At 46.1% G+C, this 17,659-nt stretch overlaps 1 protein-coding gene across 1 annotated transcript in view; it reads right to left on the minus strand.

The window, feature by feature from the left end:
• Positions 1 to 17,659, minus strand: part of fryl (furry homolog, like) — a 59,328-nt gene that overhangs the window by 19,412 nt on the left and 22,257 nt on the right. The window contains 36 exon segments of the mRNA XM_084011081.1: positions 7 to 147; positions 235 to 503; positions 631 to 1,226; positions 1,315 to 1,409; positions 1,710 to 1,897; positions 1,995 to 2,116; positions 2,419 to 2,620; positions 3,303 to 3,485; positions 3,743 to 3,846; positions 4,047 to 4,197; positions 4,288 to 4,400; positions 4,946 to 5,030; positions 5,108 to 5,276; positions 5,372 to 5,512; positions 5,607 to 5,869; positions 6,087 to 6,255; positions 6,350 to 6,449; positions 6,567 to 6,721; positions 7,217 to 7,327; positions 7,659 to 7,819; positions 8,244 to 8,416; positions 8,538 to 8,629; positions 8,712 to 8,769; positions 9,655 to 9,779; positions 9,930 to 10,137; positions 10,919 to 11,187; positions 11,513 to 11,599; positions 11,707 to 11,883; positions 12,871 to 13,108; positions 13,201 to 13,308; positions 13,520 to 13,652; positions 13,737 to 13,908; positions 14,013 to 14,099; positions 14,672 to 14,780; positions 14,886 to 14,989; positions 16,498 to 16,542. Of these exon segments, the coding sequence (XP_083867207.1) occupies positions 7 to 147; positions 235 to 503; positions 631 to 1,226; positions 1,315 to 1,409; positions 1,710 to 1,897; positions 1,995 to 2,116; positions 2,419 to 2,620; positions 3,303 to 3,485; positions 3,743 to 3,846; positions 4,047 to 4,197; positions 4,288 to 4,400; positions 4,946 to 5,030; positions 5,108 to 5,276; positions 5,372 to 5,512; positions 5,607 to 5,869; positions 6,087 to 6,255; positions 6,350 to 6,449; positions 6,567 to 6,721; positions 7,217 to 7,327; positions 7,659 to 7,819; positions 8,244 to 8,416; positions 8,538 to 8,629; positions 8,712 to 8,769; positions 9,655 to 9,779; positions 9,930 to 10,137; positions 10,919 to 11,187; positions 11,513 to 11,599; positions 11,707 to 11,883; positions 12,871 to 13,108; positions 13,201 to 13,308; positions 13,520 to 13,652; positions 13,737 to 13,908; positions 14,013 to 14,099; positions 14,672 to 14,780; positions 14,886 to 14,989; positions 16,498 to 16,542 (5,703 nt within the window).

Genomic DNA, 17,659 nt, shown 5'->3' on the forward strand with positions numbered 1-17,659 from the left:
GCTCACCTGAACGTATTTGCCAATGATCTTCATGATCTCCAGGTTGAACTGTTTGACGGGGGCTGCCGATAGGTCGATGTGACTCAGCAGGCTGTAGATGATCTGCAACAAGGACTGCTGCATGCTGGGAAGGCCCTTCTCCAGCAACTGAGAGAGATGGAGAGAGAGCGAGTCAGCAGATTGATTTTACCGTTACGTGACAAACCAGGATGTGGGGGTGTTTGTAGTTTGTACCTCGGCCAGGTAGGTGACCAGGTTCAAGGTGATCTCGGCGAAGGCATCGTGGAGGTAGCGGCAGACCACGTTGATCCAGTTGGTGCAGTCCCGGGAGTAGCTGTGGGCGCTGTAGAGGCTCATCATGTGGGCGAGGTTGGACAGCGTGGCCGACTTCTCCTCCGCACACAGCTTGGCGATCTTATCAGCCGTCTCCTTGCAGAAAGGCGTCGGGCTGTCGAAGTGCTGGATGAGGTGTGGTAAGAGGCACAGGATGTTCAACGGGAAACCTGCAGACGGGAGGGTCACATGATGAGCATAGTGTGTTCATGAAATAACACAGAAAACATGAAAAACAGCACATATATCCTTCATTTAGTTTTACCCCAGTCATATCTGAGACTGGGAGACACTGACCTGCCACCTGCGACGGGTCCACCAGCGTGTGTCTGGAGACGCTGATCAGCTTGCTGAGCAGGTGGATGGTGAGCTCCTGAGTCGAAGCGGAGGTGAAGCCCTTCAGGAAGAGCTGCAGCAGGCCGGGGTAGCTGTACCACTTCAGCTTAGCCTGGACCTTCTCCAGACGCTCCCTGCTATCCACGCGGTCCAGAGGCAGCTGGCCCAGCAGCTTGTTGAGGAGCCGCAGGGCCAGCAGGTACTCAAACTCGTAGTCCGACTCCAGCAGCGAGGCGGCGATCCAGAACACGGTGGCCATCAGGTTCGAAGGGTCCACCTGGGGGACGCCTTCCCCGCCCGGACTCCCACCCCCGCCCAGCGATGATAAGCTCCGCGTGCGCGCCAGGTTCCCGTGGCTGCCGGCGAGTCGGTCGGCGATGTCCAGCGTGTTACTCCGCCGTCTGTCGGCTTTCCGCTCGCCCATCAGGCTGGCGCGGAGAGAGTTGCTGCGATTGTGGACGTTATGAAACAGACCGCCGCTGCTCAGGTTCAGCTGGCCGGTGCTCTTCCTGTTGGCTGCAAACTTGAGCCCCAACAACTGATCCCGGGCAGAGGGCCTGCAGATACAATGGTTTTAGGTTTACGTATGTGACGAGGAGGAGTCAAACACAGTGAAATAAAGTGCTCATGGGCTGCTGGACTTACTGTGCTAAGGCAGTGAGGAGGTCGTAGTTTTTGACCGTGTCTGCTAGCGTGTCGATGCCCGACTCCAGAGTCAAGAGCAGCTCGATGACGAAACCCTGAGGAGAAAAAAACACACACCGGTCAGAAACTGATGATGGACACCAGCGAGATTTTCTGTCTACTTTTATTCAAAATTTTCAGTGAGGATGGGAAATAATATTTAAATTAATCTGATTGTAATTTGCAATACTAATGCAGCCAGATACCAGGTTTTTGCACAACTTTTTTAAATTTGGGACAAATCATTTTGTGATCCTTTTTTGCACTGTGCCATGGATTATAAATGATGTAAGTCAGTTTAAAGGATACATAAGAAAGTCTGGAGTATCAGACTGTGAACTGGTTTTTGTTCTGACCTGAGCCTCCTCGCCCGGGTCTCCTACGGTCTCGACCAGCCGAGAGAGGATGTCGGACAGCGTGGCGAGAGTCAGTGGTTGTTTGAGGGCTCGGAAAATCTGGAAGGAGCGGCCGGCGTAGTGTCGGGAAGAGCAGGACAGAGCCGTCTGCAGGGCTACTTCACTCAGCAATGACTCCAGCTGGAAACCTGAAGGGGGGGGGATGCACACGCAGGGGAAACGTGATGCAGCAGGTCCAAAGAAGAAAACTCACACCTGTATCACTAGCTTAACAGCCACACAGACCTGCCGGGGAATGTTTGAAGACGGTCGCCACATGTCTGACAAAAACACTCAGCTGATCGGCGCTCTTGATGTTGGGGTTCTTGGGCGACACGTCCTCGTGGTTCCAGAGCGGGCCGCGTTTCCTACAGAGAAAAGACCAGACGAGCGTCAGGCGTCATGACCCGCTAAAAAGCCGCGGGATTACACAGCACCTCAAAACATCAGCAAACAACCCGAAAACCAAAACCATGCGATGTAAAAACAAAACAAACACAAATATACCCAGTCCTTTCAGACAGAGCTGGAGGCATGAAAGCAACATGATTATTAGGATGATGTTGATACATGCGAGTAGTATACAAGTAGTAGTATTCATAGTACTAGTAGTAGTATTAGTGGCTGGGGTGAATTGTATTGTACTTCTAATAAAAGAGGGTCGTCTCACCTTGAGGTAATGAACTCAATGAGAGATTTGACCTTCTTGTCCTGTTCAGCCGTGGCGTCGACCTCGCTGAGGAGAGGGGGGGAGAGGTGGGGCAGCGGCGCCCCCGACACACCCAGACTTATGCTGGAGGACGTGGAGCTGGAGCTGAGGCCGGAGTCCGTCATGGGCGAGGGCTGACAATCCGGCAGAAACTCCTGCACGCCTGTGGGACGGTTCACCATTGAGCCGCAATATTCTAACACCAAAATATATATAAAAAAAAGAATTAAAAAAGAAAAGAAAATATGAACGGATAACGATTTCCTTGTGTGACAAGCTTGACTTCGTAGCGTCGGTCTAACTTCTATATTTATCATCGATCACACAGAGACTCGTTGCAACAGGCTGCCTCAAAATTGCCCGTTTGCAAAGTGTGCTGGGAAAAAAACGCTGATGAGGAGAAATGTGTTTGCAGAGCTCTGGTTTTGGGTCCACGATATAATGAAAAAAATAAATAAATAATAATTTAAATGATTAATTCATTAAACATAAATATAATCATTTAATAATAATACAATATTTGATTGGCTGCCTGTGACACTGACGAGTGGCAAGTCTGTGTGTTTTGTGCTGCAATCCAATTTTTTTCATTAAACGCGTCTAAAAAGATGCAAGAAAAACGTGACGCAAAATGTCAGAGCACGGCAGGCGGAGCCAACAAAGGAAAACAACAGTGTTTGTAGCCGCGCATGTGTGAGCATCATGTGATCGAACCCTTAACAGGGTCTTTCAATGGGACTCATTGCTGCCACCCAGTGATCTGCTGTAGCAACACAACGACTGAGTGTGAGCAACAAAGTCTCTCCTACTTTCTTCTCCTCTGACTCAGACTCGGCAGGACTGACCTGTGAGGTTGATCTCCGGAGCCACCGGCTTCACGGTCAGGACCCGGGGCTCGTTGTAGTCTCTGTTGCGCAGCAGCACCATGGCGACGGACTGAACGCTGCTATTGGCTCCCTGGACGACGAGCAGGTGGAGCAGCAAACGCTTGCAGTGCTCGTACACCTCTGGGTGCTGGTGATCGAACCCTGGAGGGAGAGAACGTAGAGGAGTGAGGAGAGATTAGAGGACAGATGTTACATGGTTAATGATAAGATGTCCGTTTGGTTTGTCATGTTCTTCTTGTGTAGCATAAATGGGCTACAACCACATTTCATTGCACATTGACAAATACTACGAGGGACTATTTAACTTGCTTATTTGGTACCAGATATGTGGTTGTACAGCCGGACCTGAGAAGAAACACAATAAGTTCCTTGCAGACACAATCAAGGCAGAAAGTTACCTATAAAAATTGAATGTAGCAAAAGGTGCAGGTAGGCGCTCCACTCCACTTTGACCCCGTGGTCCACGATGAGGTCCGTGAGCAGGATCACTGCGATGTTGCACCTGGAACAGAACAGATGGGTTCATTTTGTCTTTGTGTTTCTATTTTCTTTTATCTTATTTTACCACTGCTTTAATATTTTTTCCTTGCTTTTCCTGTCTCGTCACATCAAACAATCAAGGCAAAATGTAACTGATGTTATGGTTGTACTGAGAATGAAAACAGGAGAACAATGTGGAGGCGGAGTGAAGGTGATGTCTACCTGTGGAGCGGCACTCCGGGGGTGTTGGTCTCCGGCAGGTAGTCCACCAGAGGAGACCAACATCCTCCCGTAGGGGGGAAGGGGAGCGGCTCCGGCCGGTTGTGGTCCATCACTTTCAGACGCCAGTTGGCATAAAGAGGCATGGAGTCACCTGGAGGAGGGAGAAGCAGGAGCGTTGGTTTGGCGGGAGAAGGAGTCTGAGCAGCGTTTGGTATTTAGTTTATTTTAGTCTGGTTCTTACTCTTCTCTTCTTCATAGGAGCCTCCGGAGCTGCTGCTGTAACGGGACTCCAGACGGTGGTGCTGCCGGTTCAGGTTGCTGTTCAGACCGCTGTAGATGTCCAGGTGGGTGTAACTGCACAACACAGGACAGCGCCAACATTTATCTATCTTCCAATTAACAGTGTCTCAACCCCAGAACGTCCCTTGGAATTCTTCAGGGTTACATTAAAGCATTTTACTACCAGTTACTGTTGAAATCCCACAATGTTGATGTGTCTCTTGTGTGAAACATACACTTTTGAAACTGTGATATTATTGATATTTTTATTTAATTTATTTGATGGAGACTTTAGCTTCTTAGCTGAAGCAGAGTTAGCTATGAGATTATTTATCTGTTGTCCCTCGACAGGAAACAGAGAATAACAGCTCCATTATTACAGTTCTTTATTATAGTTCTTGCTGGTAAATATCTTTGGTTGGATAAAACATGACATTTGAAGACATTTTGCTCAGAGACTGTGGACATTTTTTACTATTCAATAGACTCAATGAATAATGGAATAACAGTAAGATCTACAATCAATAGTGAGCATAATCATGAGTTGCAGCCCTGCGTCACATACGTGCTGCTCCTCCGACTACACCCCCCGACACACAGACGCGTCTTTCAGCTCGTACCTGTCCTCCATGTTGGAGTCTTTGATCTTGCCGTCGTGATGACCGTCGTTTCCTGGCACCATGGTGTTGCTGCTGGAGGTTGTTCCTGAGAGAAAGAGAGACCAAACAGTGACTTGTCTGACATTGAAGACAATGATTTAGTATTTGGGGAGCTGTGTATACCTGAGGTGACTGAGGGGATCTTGTAGCTGGAGGTGATGCGGTAGTAGGGGGGGTTGTCCATGTGAGTGACGGCCGAACTGACGGGATCGGTCAGCTCCAGCTCACACATCAACTCCTCCAGCAGCTGCATAGTCTTGTCTCTGCCCAGGTAGACCACGACCCGCTTCACCTGAGGAGACAGGTGAGGAGACAGGTGAGGAGTGAGCGCCGGACACACAACATGGGAGGGGGGGTGAAGCAGCAGAAAAGCATCCTGTGTCTTACGTAGGGCAGGAGGCTGGGGTCACTGTTGACGCCAGACATGCTGATGAGGAAGTGCAGAATGATTTTGAGGTTCTTTGGCCAACTGTCGGCTAACGTGGTCCAAACGTTCTCAATCTCTGACCAAGCAAACTCGTCCCCGTACTGGAAAACAAACAAAACACGATCAGGTAATAACCTGCACATTTCCAACCCGGTGCAGACGGGTGTCACACTGGGTGTCCAGACGTCGCCTCACCTTCGCAGTCATGAACATGAGGTTGTTGAGCACCATGGTGGTGGCGCGCGGCGAGCCCCAGCCCTCGCCACGCAGCCAGCGACGGCTGTTCACCATCATGGTCTCCCGCTCGTCCTCCTCCTCCTCGCCACTGCCGCAGTCTTCCGGCCGCCGCGCCGCCGGCTTGAAGTCGACCAGCTCCACGTTGTTCATCCAAGGCAGGAGGTAGTGCAACATGACCTGACGACCGCCGGGGTGCGCTGTCTGGATGCGCTGGCTCACCTCTGGAGGGCAGACAGGAAGAGGAGGGGCATTACATGATGAAGGAATGCAGCATCATGACATCCACAACAGGTTCTCTTGTATTGTGACATTGAGCTGAAGGGACGAGTTCTAGCATCAATGGATGGTTGAGGAGCTAAAGATCAATCCCTCTCAATCATCACATATGACCCAGAGGTCACATTTACAAATATTTGGATGTCGGTGTCAAAGTCAAACCTGAGAAGATGGGCAGCGTGAGCTCCGGGTAAGTCCTCGCCAGCTCCTCAGACAGCTGGTAGTAGGACACCGAGTAGAGGTGCGGCAGCGGCGAGGGAGGGGTCAGGATGCTGTCCGTTCGCTGGATCTCCAACTTGTGGGCGTAACGGAAGAGCTTGGGTTCCAGGATCTGTTAGTTTTACAAAGACATACTGCATTTAATTAAATGATAAAAAAAAACAAATAAACGTAAACAGCGGTGTGATGTGTAGACCTGTTCGGACCTGTAACAGCTGCATGGCGACCTCGTAGATGTCCCTGGATGAATCAGCCGCCTTGAACAGAATCAGGTTCAGCAGCACCACAGTGTCAAACTGGTAATCCCTGAGAGGGAAGAAGGGAAAACAAGCAAGCGGCATTTGAGTTGCAATTCGCTGGTTCAAAATAGGGCACAAACAAACCGACGCAACGACGGATTTAAAGCTGGTAGACGCGTAGGACCTGTTGTGAAAGACGTTGGCGATGGCCCTGAAGCATCCGGCCGCCACGCGACGGGAGCCGGTGTAGCAGCGGTCCACGGCCCAGAACATGAGGTTGCTCTGGTCCGGGTTCAGCTCCAGAAGCAGCATCACGGCCTCACAACCCAGCTGGTGGACCTAGAAGGAGGAGACCACAAAGCTACTGTTAGAACCACAATAACACATATGATAACATGTTTGTTTGTTTTTGTCATGTCATGTTTTGTGTTGGACCCCAGGAAGAGGAATGGAGATCCTAATAAATCCTAAATTCTACTAACATGAACTAGTATGCAACAACAAAAACATTGTGCAGAGGTCTGATGCGTATCACTACATCGTCCTACATTTTCATTTGCAGAATATAACGAAAGGAATAACGTTTCAAAGTCGATTGAAATGAGTTCTTTCTGTAAATAATCACTTTTATTGCAGTATGGCAAAGGTTGAGTGTCTTGTGTTTGTGTTTTTTTGTATCATCGTGCCAATGACTCCTCACTGTGAAACGGAAATAAATTAATGACCTATTATTGATTGAACTGGCTGACCCCTGTCAGTACCACTGAACACCACCGGGTGGTGCTGGTGTCACGCTGTGTGAAGTCTCAGAATGTCTCTAAAAGCCTCCTTTACCTTCTTGTCCTGAGAGTCCAAGATGTTGTCCAGCCACTTGTAGAGGTAGCCATCAGAGGAGAGGCCAACGTTGTCGGCTACAGGTCCGCAGCACAACACTGCAGACATGGCCTGGAACATTAAAGAGGCTGTTAGTCAGCGGTAAGCACGCACTGTTGGGTTTCCAGGAAACAGATGTCAACCTTAGGAGCTTTTACACCATAATCATGGAAAGAAGACCCTCAATATGCTTCAATAGCACCGTTTATACTGAGCTGTGGTTTGCAGCATAACAACACAGCAGCGTCTCCTTCTACAGAAGCATCCCGGCTTCAGGAACCAGAGAGAACGTGACATGTAACACGACGGCGTCGGCGGTAGTGTGATGTATTAAATAAGTGTTGTGGGGGAAAAAGGAGCTATAACCCTGCAACCAAATGGTGGCTTAAAAAGGGGTGCGTACCTTTAGTGCACAGTACTGATGGCGGTTGATCTGCATATTTCTGTCACTGTAGCGGTCTAGAGGCGTGAACATGATGCTGAAGGGTCCGGCCCAGTGGCTGAACAGCATGAACAGACTGTGTCTCAGCGACTGCTGGGGGAAGATGGTCCTCCTCTGGTGCACTGGAGACAACAAGCAAACAACATTAGAATTAGAATTTATTAGAATTATTTGATCGCAAATTTCTTTTCTTCCAAAAATGTTAATATGTCCAAAAATACACCTCAACATGAATATATTAATCAACTATAAATGTTCCTGTTTTTTGATATGTTGTGAAATTGTGATAAATAGAATTAAAATATGAATCTGTCAACAATTATTATTTTAATGAGTTAGCATTGTTTACATACATCATTACAAAGTACTGTTATACATGGCACTATAGGCTGCTCTACACATTATTATTGGCTGGCTTTAATAAGCAGCAGTTTTATACGATATGTAATAGGGGGTCCCTCCACAGGGTCTCTATCAGCCTTGGGGATCCTTGGCCTGAAAACAGACGTTCAGTGCTAATGATGTGACTGTGATGATGAGACATACCTGGAACATTCTGAATAATATTGGCCACGAGTGCACTGAAGTGACAGCGGATGTCCTTCAGCGTGTCGGAGTCCTTGTCGTTTTCGGCCTCGAGCAGCTGCCGGGTCAAGTCGACGTACTCCAGGAGCGTGCTGTTCAGAGAGTGGCTCTCTCCATCCAGCCCTCCGCTGGCTCTGTCCGGAGTCAGGCAACGACAAAAAGGCGTTTACAAAACCAGTTAAGAGAACGTGCAAAAAATTCCTTCACAAAGATTGTTTTTAGTTTTTTTTTTTTTTTTTTTTTTTTTTTACATACATCTGACTGACGACACCAGCATCAGCCAGCAGCTCAAATATCCGGACCAGCTGGACCCTGAGGATGTCGCGACGCCGGCGTCGCTTCATGTTCTGCAGCGGGAATAGAAGGAAATTGTCTAAAAACGCTGAATTGTGGCAGAAATAGCTCCTCGTATCGACGAACGGCACTTACTTCAGGTCTTCTTTCTAGAGCTTCTTTTATGATGGGGTTTAGCTCCTCTATCAACTCTCTGGAGGAAGGGAAAGTTATCATGTCACTACACAAGTAGCAGATTTTATAAAGTATATCAAGGTCTAGCAGCGTATGTTTAGTATCAGAGGTGTGGACTCAAGTCAGATCAGGACTTTGGACTTGACAAAATAACTCATCTTGGACTTTAAAATGAAAAATGCATTTTTAACCTTTACAATCACAATACCACGTCATATTGTGTGTGTGTGTGTTATACTGCGTAAAATTCGAACATATATTCAAATAGTTGTTAAAAACAGAATTTCAAATGTGAAAATTAATATTCGAATCATACGTAAAAAAAACAAAAAAAATACAACAACAGCAGCGTGACTGTCGGTTCTATACTGTAAAACTTCAATTAATGTTAATAATATTTGTTTCAATCACTGAATGAAGTCTGCCATATTTAGGACAAGAATGGCGACCTTAAATTGCTTGCACCAAACTCTTTATCAGCACTCAGCATTTGTTTATTGTTGGCCGAGAGGCCAAGGTCTGTGGTCTTGGCCATCAGTTAATTTACTTATTTTTGTGTTGGTAATATGTTGTTAAATATGTTTCAACTTAAATAAATGACCTATTCAAGTAGTTATGTCTTGTTGTATTAACGTGTCCTGTTATTGACGTGCCTAATGCGCAACCAGAAATTCGAATATGGTCGAATATGTGTGTTTTTTTTTAAGGGAATATTCGAACGTAACACTAGTGCGTTACAGAGAAACTCTGGGAAAGCTGATGTGAAACTTTATATATTACTTTAATAGCGCTGGATGTTCATTAATAGTTAGCAAGAATTGCGATAACATGATGATTTCAGGTATTACATTCTTAAAAATGACATTTTCTTTAAAAAGTCCCGTCTTATACATCTCATATTTACCTGAAGGCCACGGGGTTGGTCCTGCCAAGCCCCAAAACGAGAGACTCTGTGATGTCCATGCTCTCAGAGCGCATCATTGGAACAATGTGTTTGAACAGGGACGAGGGGGACGGAGTACCGACAATCTGCCAACATACCAAACAGAGCAACGTCAAAATAACCAGGAATAAATCAGCATCTGTTCATCCGATTTCTACACAACTTTCAAGACATGAAAACACACAGTTTGTCTATTCCAGAGTTTGTAACGGACTGTAGTCTCGCTGTGGCCTGACCTTTGAATCGTAACTGTAGCCGCTGTCCGGCGTGGACGCCAGCGTCTCAGGCGGGGAGCAGCGGACGGAGCCGGAGGTGGAGGACGAGGAGCACATGGAGGGGGAGGAGGAGGCGGAGCTGCAGCACAGGATCAGGTAGTTCCTCCAAAGGCCGATGTAGGAGTCGCTGCTGTTCAGACTGTTCAGTTTCTTGGCATTGATGGGGCTACTGAGAGTGGAGACACACACATAACGGGAAGAGGTCAGGGAGTGGTGACATCACAGCCAAGAGGGCGGAGTTTAATTTAAAGATGTATGGGGGACGGGAAGCCTTGGAGTCGCAGGTCTGGGTTTAGTGTGAAAGTAAATGTAAAACCGCTGCATCTGCTCTTAAACAAACGCCATATTACAAACTTGCATATAGTTTAGTAGAGATGGTTTGAAACTTTGATGGCCGTGTTTTTACCATAAAAGAATCTTAACTAATCTGAATCCCAGATATCCATTAAAAACATATTTAGTTAAAACTTCACACAGACTTTTAAAGATGTATAAGAAAACAATTGTGTTTGTTATATGAATTAATGTGAACTAAAATGCAGTGATAAATGTGTGTAAATCTGTTCAAGTTGCCGCAAGAATGTATGAGATGATAATAGTTGTAGTCCTAAAAAAGAATATGGAAAACAGGTTGTGTAGTTGAGAGGTTACTCAGGTTTTAGGATCATACTATATTCAGCGTATTTGGGATTTGCACAAATTATGCGACGCCAAACTTTTCGTGAAGATGTGCGAAGGAATGAACGAGGGAGGCGGCGTTCTCACGGCTGAACACCGGTTATGTTAATGCTGCCTGTAAACAGGAACAGCAGCGCATTCATATTCTTCAGTTATGGAAACGCCTCAGGAGGAATGTTGTCTTTTTCCAGAATAATGGCAGAGAACAGAATGCATGTAAACAACGTCACAGACAGAAAAAACATAAACAAAGAGGTTCGAGGAAAACATACTTGATGTCAACTTGTGGAGACAGCAGCTGCAGGCGGGTGTAGGCAAACATCCAGGCGTAGTTGAGTGCGGTGGGGCAATGCTTGGGCAGGTTCTCCTGTCGCAGGTAGCTGGAGAAGCTGATGACCCAGGGGTCCTGGCCCTGGGTGACGTGGGCGAACACCCAGATGTGCGAGGGGCTCACCACGTCGAACTGGTGGCTGATGGGAGACGAGCTCCACTCGGCGAGCGTCTGCAGGTCGATGCCGGTGGGACAGTACAGCAGGTTGGTCTGAAACACAGAAACACAAGTCGAGTCTCCACTGTTTATAGAACTGTCTATACTGTTCTATTTAAAAATACATTTAAACATAAGTGGCTTCCATTTGCTGTATTCATTCATGATTTACAAGGGGTTTAACCAGAGCCAGGCCTTACCACAATGATAACCATATCAGTCATGCAGGCGTAGTATCATCTTTTTCTCTCTTTTTTTTTTTAAACACACTGGTATCGGTACTCAGTATCGGCTGATACCCACAACACGAGTATCGGAATCGGTATCGGGAGGGGAAAATGGTATCGGAACATCTCTAGTAGAAATGAGAGACGTCTACCTGGTCAGCTCCTGTGAGATGAATGAAGCTCTCCAACACTGAAGCACTTAATCTGTCCATCACGTCAATCGCCAATTCCTCGTCCCCCTGAAAGATTCAGGTACATACAACAAACGTCAGAAGACAATATTTGTGACCAAGGCTGATATTGTTTTTGACATGGACAAACTGAGGTTTGAAGTTTCCGTGGTTACCTTGCCGATGCCCAGTGCTGTGTGCAGCGCACGGACCTCCTTGAGGATGTTGACGGCCAGCCGGCGTGTGGCAGGACGGCAGCTACAGAGCACCACCAGAGCCAAACCCTCCACCACATGCAGCACGCCCAACAGAGGAGTTCGCTCCAGGGAGAGAGAACGGCCGCCGCTAGAGCCCTGTGTGACCAAAAATAAGAATGAATTTCATTTTAATTTATTATAATATTAATGAAAATCACTATGAACTCGAGGCCATTTGCCCTGAGAGAGAAAATCTGGTGAGCCACTCTGATCTCCCGTTTATGATTTAACAAGTAAATGAAGGGTTTTTCACAAGGATTATTTTTTTCCATTTATAAAAAGTTTTGGCAGGTGAATTAGGGTTTGTTGTTGTAATACTCACTTTGGCCACAAGAGGCTGAATTGCTCCACTACCTCATGTTCTAAATGGAAAGCATTCCACTTGAGTTTTAATTCCTCCATTCACTCTAAAGACGATGTTCGTGTATATATGCACGTTTTTTATAAAAAAAAAATAAAAAAAAATCACCAGCCAAAACTTGCTCCACAGACGAAAAAATATCAAGGAACCAGTCTTAGAGAATGGATCACCACCTCTCAGGCTTCTGTACATTTGATTGTTACTAAAATAAATCATATGTCGTGACAAAAAGTACACTATAACCAAACTCAAAAGTACAGACGTACTACAACGTACACTCAAGTAGAAGTACAGATACTTGTGTTCAAAAAGGCTCTGATTCACTGAGTCCACTTTACTTTACTCAAGTAAAAGTACTCTGAAATGTACTCAAGGGTAAAAAGTATGACTAGGAAGGACATTTCTACTGGCTGTTTATTATAAGGCTAACTGAATCTCACGTCATATTAATAAGAAAAACAATAATGGATAATTCCCCTCAAATGCATTAAAACTATGCATTTGCTTTAATCCATTTTATATTTGTTTTAAAATGTAGGGAGTAAAAGTAAAAAATTGTCAGAAAAAAAAAAAAAAAATACTAAAGTACAGATATCTGAAACTTCTACTTAAGTACAGTAAGGAAGTATTTGTACTTTGTTACGTCCTGCCTCTGCTAACAGCCCTGAATCCCCACTAGCATTGAAGCTAACACAGCTATCCTCCGCCTCCATCCACCCAACCTGTGCATCGTGGCTCTTGTTGCTGCTCTGCACCGCCTGCCTCCACTGGCTGATGAGCTGCAGCAGCATCTTCACGGCGTTGTCCAGCAGAGTCGGGTGGACATCCGTCACCTCGCGGACAATGAAGTAGACGAAGCCCGAGAGGACGTCCTCGCGCCACTCCGGGAAGTCCACCATCAGGGCCTGGAGGGTGGTGAAGGCGAGGCCGCGCAGCTCCTCGTCCATGTGGATGGTGAGTCTGGAGGAGGAAGACCAGGCAGAGGAGCGTTAGAAGAAGACATGTTGGAAGGCAAACGCCGATGAGCGTGAGGTTAGAGGAGGGTGAGTTACTTGGCGAGGAGCTCGATGAGGTCTTGTCTGCTCATCCCGTCTGGGATCAGTCTGGGGATGGCGGCGACGCACGTCCGGAACAGATCGATCTTTGGCTTCCTCTCTCCCCTGTGAGACAAACGACTTATGAGAACCTGGAGGAGGTCAGACGTACGGACGGGACGGCTTTTATCGCACGCTCGCAATACGGAGACTGTGGTGAACTTCCTTTATTAATGATTATTTATCATTTATAAATGAGGCCATATAATAAAAGGATTATCTTATATCATATCGTCCAAAGAAAGCAACGGTAGTGAATCCTGGTTTTGTTACATACGTAATCATGTCCTCAGGCTCCTTGTTTGACATCTGGACGTTGGTCATACTCATGGAGCGTCCCACCTCCTTATCCAGGTGTCGCAGGATGTTGTCCAAGGCCTTTCTGACTTGTGGGTAGTACAGCGACATGCCTGGATACACAACGCAGAGTCATTTCACCAAAACGCCTCTTCCATTATTGGAAATAGTAAAAACATTCGGAGAAACCGACCCACCTATGACCTTGGCCTCCTCGTCGGTGAGCGTGGTGTTAAGGAAGATCTTTTTGACGCGCAACGTGTTGCCGGAGGGCATGATGATGCCGGTCGTCGGCATCGGAGGCTCGCCGTCTTTCTGCTGCAGGCTGTCGGCGATCACCAAGAACGCTCGCAGGCCGATGTTCATCCTCTGTCAGGGCGAGGTAAAGGAAATGAAAGGTGTGACGGGGGAGGTGGTAACCAAACACAAACACGGCGACAACGTCAGAACGTCAAGTCGCGTCTCTACTTTACCTCCGGATTGATGGCGAAGGTTTTGTGCGACTTGCCCACACACAGGAGGTCGTAGATGATCTCCTTCATAGCAAAGTCCAGTCGTTCCTGCAACAACAGATGGATCACTGACGCTGTTCACTCACATGCACAACAAAGTGCATCCTGGGTAGGGCTCGTTATTACAGCACAGACCGAATTATGTCACAAAAACTTTGAGGGGAAAAACCGGCGGCAAATTCCTTTGCTTTACAGTAGTTGTTGCATCGCCTTCCAAGAGGAGAAAACAGTTGACCTGCGAGTATCAGAAACGTTTCATGCTGCTGCTAAAATATCATCATTATAACGAGGGGTGGGAATCAGAGAATAACTCACGATACGATTATATCACCATACTGCCATTCTGTGATACACAATACATTGCAAGATAATCATCTATGATATGCATCAGGATATCTGTGTATCTGAAGGTATGCTGTGTTTATTCACTGCGTTGTGGCGTCAGTTTCATAGAAGTCTTATCTTAGTCCGTCTTTAACACACACTGACTGACCATGTCTACATGTAAATGGTCCTCATGGTCCTCATTTATGTAACATGTGACATCATTCCAATACAGACAAACTGGCAAAAGGACCACCGGAGTCATGAAGTCTCATCTATATTTGCTCGGAGCTTACCTGAGCTATGAACTGGATGATCTTGACGAAGATGTTGAGGGGTGTGTCCCTGGGCACCACACTGCGGGAGCCTTTGGGGAAAAGTGCTGAAACGATGCTGAGTAGTCGACTAGCGAAGGGGTAGAAGAACACATTGTCTAAGCTTATTTACTGCTGAACCACAAAAGGCTGATATTTCTACTCGTAAAAAGGGGGATGACTGTCTGGAACTGACCTCTGAGTGACAGTGTTGCTCTCACACTTGATCCTGATGATGTAGACCCAAAGCAGTCTGTAGAGCGACTCCAGCGCCACACGGGACATTTTGGGGTCTTTGTTCTGCAGATTAGAGAAAAAAGAAGAAAAAAAACCTATGAGCCACCCGATTTAATGGCGACAATTTCTTTACCCACCTGTGAAGACTTGTGAGATCATGTTGTTGTTTTCTTGAGATACTTGTACAGTGACTGTGCTGTACGATCCTTTACGAGTCTCTATGGATAATCTCTAATGAGTCGCTGATCCAGGTCCATGTGGTCTGATGATCGCAGAGCACGTTTAAGTTGTCGTCTGTAAAACTGGTGAAATAAAATACTATTTTATGGACTTTTGGAAGAAAGTCACTCTCAACCTGAAGAAAAATAACCATTGCAACCTTTTTAAGGCAGACATGTAATGAATAATCGATAACTGTGTCCTGAATGTTTCAAGAATGATCTTTGGATTCATAAGTCCAGTTTCCTGCTATGATATGATATAATATCCATATTGTTGAGATACGAGCCAGTAGAGTTGGAATTGCGTTTTTTGCCAGTCTGGTCGGCTCAGAAGTGATAATGCTCAAAATCAGTGATAATGTGCAATATAAACACTCACACAGTCTGTGTCCAATTATATTTTGGTTATTAACTGATAATAACAAAAAGTCACGGGTAACGAACGTAAAAATCTGCAAACTCACAGTGAGGACCCGGTTTAAGGACAGAGCTCATCACAGACCGGTCCTGCTCCCGGATTAGAAGGGTGATCCTATACTGGGAAGTGCATGCTTACGAGGACGGAAGACCACGGCTCGGATTAAACGTTGCTGTACTGTGATAACGGCTACGTCAGGCGGCAGATTATCTCAAACCCGGGGTAAATAAACACAAAACAAAACCTAGTGGGTCAGTGAGAAGACAATGTTTGTATGTTTTGGTCCACTGCTGGATTGCAGACTTTAGTCCAGAAGATCCTCTTTGTACTGCAATCATTTATCAAATCTTCAAATCAGACACAAGAGCAGACCACCCACCAAAAGAATGTGGTCTTTGATAAAAACCCTTTACAGTTTTTAAACAATGATGCAGGCGCCAGTGTTGCACGATGTACGGCAAGATCATCAACCACCAAAGATGGAGAATAAACCCTGAACAAACCGACACACATCTCTGCTGGTTGGTGTAAAAACACAAACCAGCTCAACAACAAAACCTCAAAGGTAACATCACTACCTCATAGTTCACGTGTTCACACTTCAAGAGAACGACTCACTACCAAAGCAAGCAGAACTGGACTAGCCTACATCCTGGTCCCGAGATCACAAACCCAGCTGAGGCGAAGACATGGCACCGCCCTACTCTGCCTCTGATTGGCTCACCCTGATTTTGTGACGTCTTTGCCTTCGACACAAATCGAAACCTAACTGATCCCACCGACGAGTACCAGCCAATCAGAGGCAGAATAGAGGCTCGTGTGTCACGCCTTCATGATAGTAGGATTTAGTGACCCTGCATCCTGATCAGGACCCCGGACCCTTTTAAAGAGGAATGGGGGGGGGGGCAGGTACCGGACACCAGATAACTCACCTGCAGCGTCTCAATCTGCTTTCGGATGCTGTTGTTAGACGGCATCTGGAGCGAGGCGACGTGAGAAGAAGGTCAAATGACAGGAGACAAAAAAACGTGGGGTTTGGTGGGGGGAGGGTGTAAGGGGGACACATGCAAGTTAAAGGCAAAAACAAACACAAACATGACAAGAGCTGCCTTAAGTATCTCCACTATTGTGTCTCGGCACGTAAACAGACACGACTGGTGAATTGACAAACAATGGACTGTTTAACATGTGATATATTAGCAGCATGCTAGTTATCAAAAGTCCATTTGTATGTGATATGGTATAAAACATATAATTCAACATGAGAGTTGAGTCAAATCTAAAATTTGACTGTGAAAAAGCAAAAGAAGGTGTGCGGTGGGCTGGAAATCAGACAGAAGACAGAGAGCGAACATGTAGTTAGAGGAGGATGAGGAGGATGTGAGGAAGGAGGAGAGGAGGATGTGAGGAAGGATGAGAGGATGTGAGGAAGGAGGAGAGGATGTGAGGGGTAAGCACATTTAAAAGATGGGAATGGAAAAAAAAAGGTATGACATTCGTTTTGCCCGTTTCACCTACAAAGCCGTCAATCAGCGACACCCAAGTCAGCGGTCCATTCAAATCCATGTCAACAGCTGTATTTTAACCCTGTGGGGGTCATTCTTACTTTAATTATAATGGATATATATATAAAAACCCTGACACATGCAAATGGAATAGTTTGGATGTTTTGAAGTGGGGTTGCATGAGGTATTTATCGATTATCTACAGTAGATGGCACCACTAAAAAAAAAGAAAAAAAATCAATATTAGTGTAAGTGGACGTTATATTTGGAATATTTTCACAGCTTTACCTCACTGTCAGACAGACCTTTCTGATGGGGGAACTACAGCGGGTTATCTATGCTCTCTTCAAAGCAAACTGCATTCAGAAAAACAGAGAGAGTATTACAGGCGACATCGGTTTGTTTGTTTTTGTGAGATTTTGGTGAATCTGAACTAAACCCATTCATAATCGTGAATACCATCACGAGTGAATTGTAGAAGCTGTCTAGCTCGATATCATGGTAGAAGAAGAAGTGAGAAAAAATAGAATAATCCAGGAATGATGAAATGTTGTATTATCCTTTACGTTCTTCACTAAAAACAAATGTG

Source organism: Eutrigla gurnardus (genome assembly GCF_963514095.1).
Source record: "Eutrigla gurnardus genome assembly, chromosome: 6".
Classification (NCBI taxonomy): domain Eukaryota; kingdom Metazoa; phylum Chordata; class Actinopteri; order Perciformes; family Triglidae; genus Eutrigla; species Eutrigla gurnardus.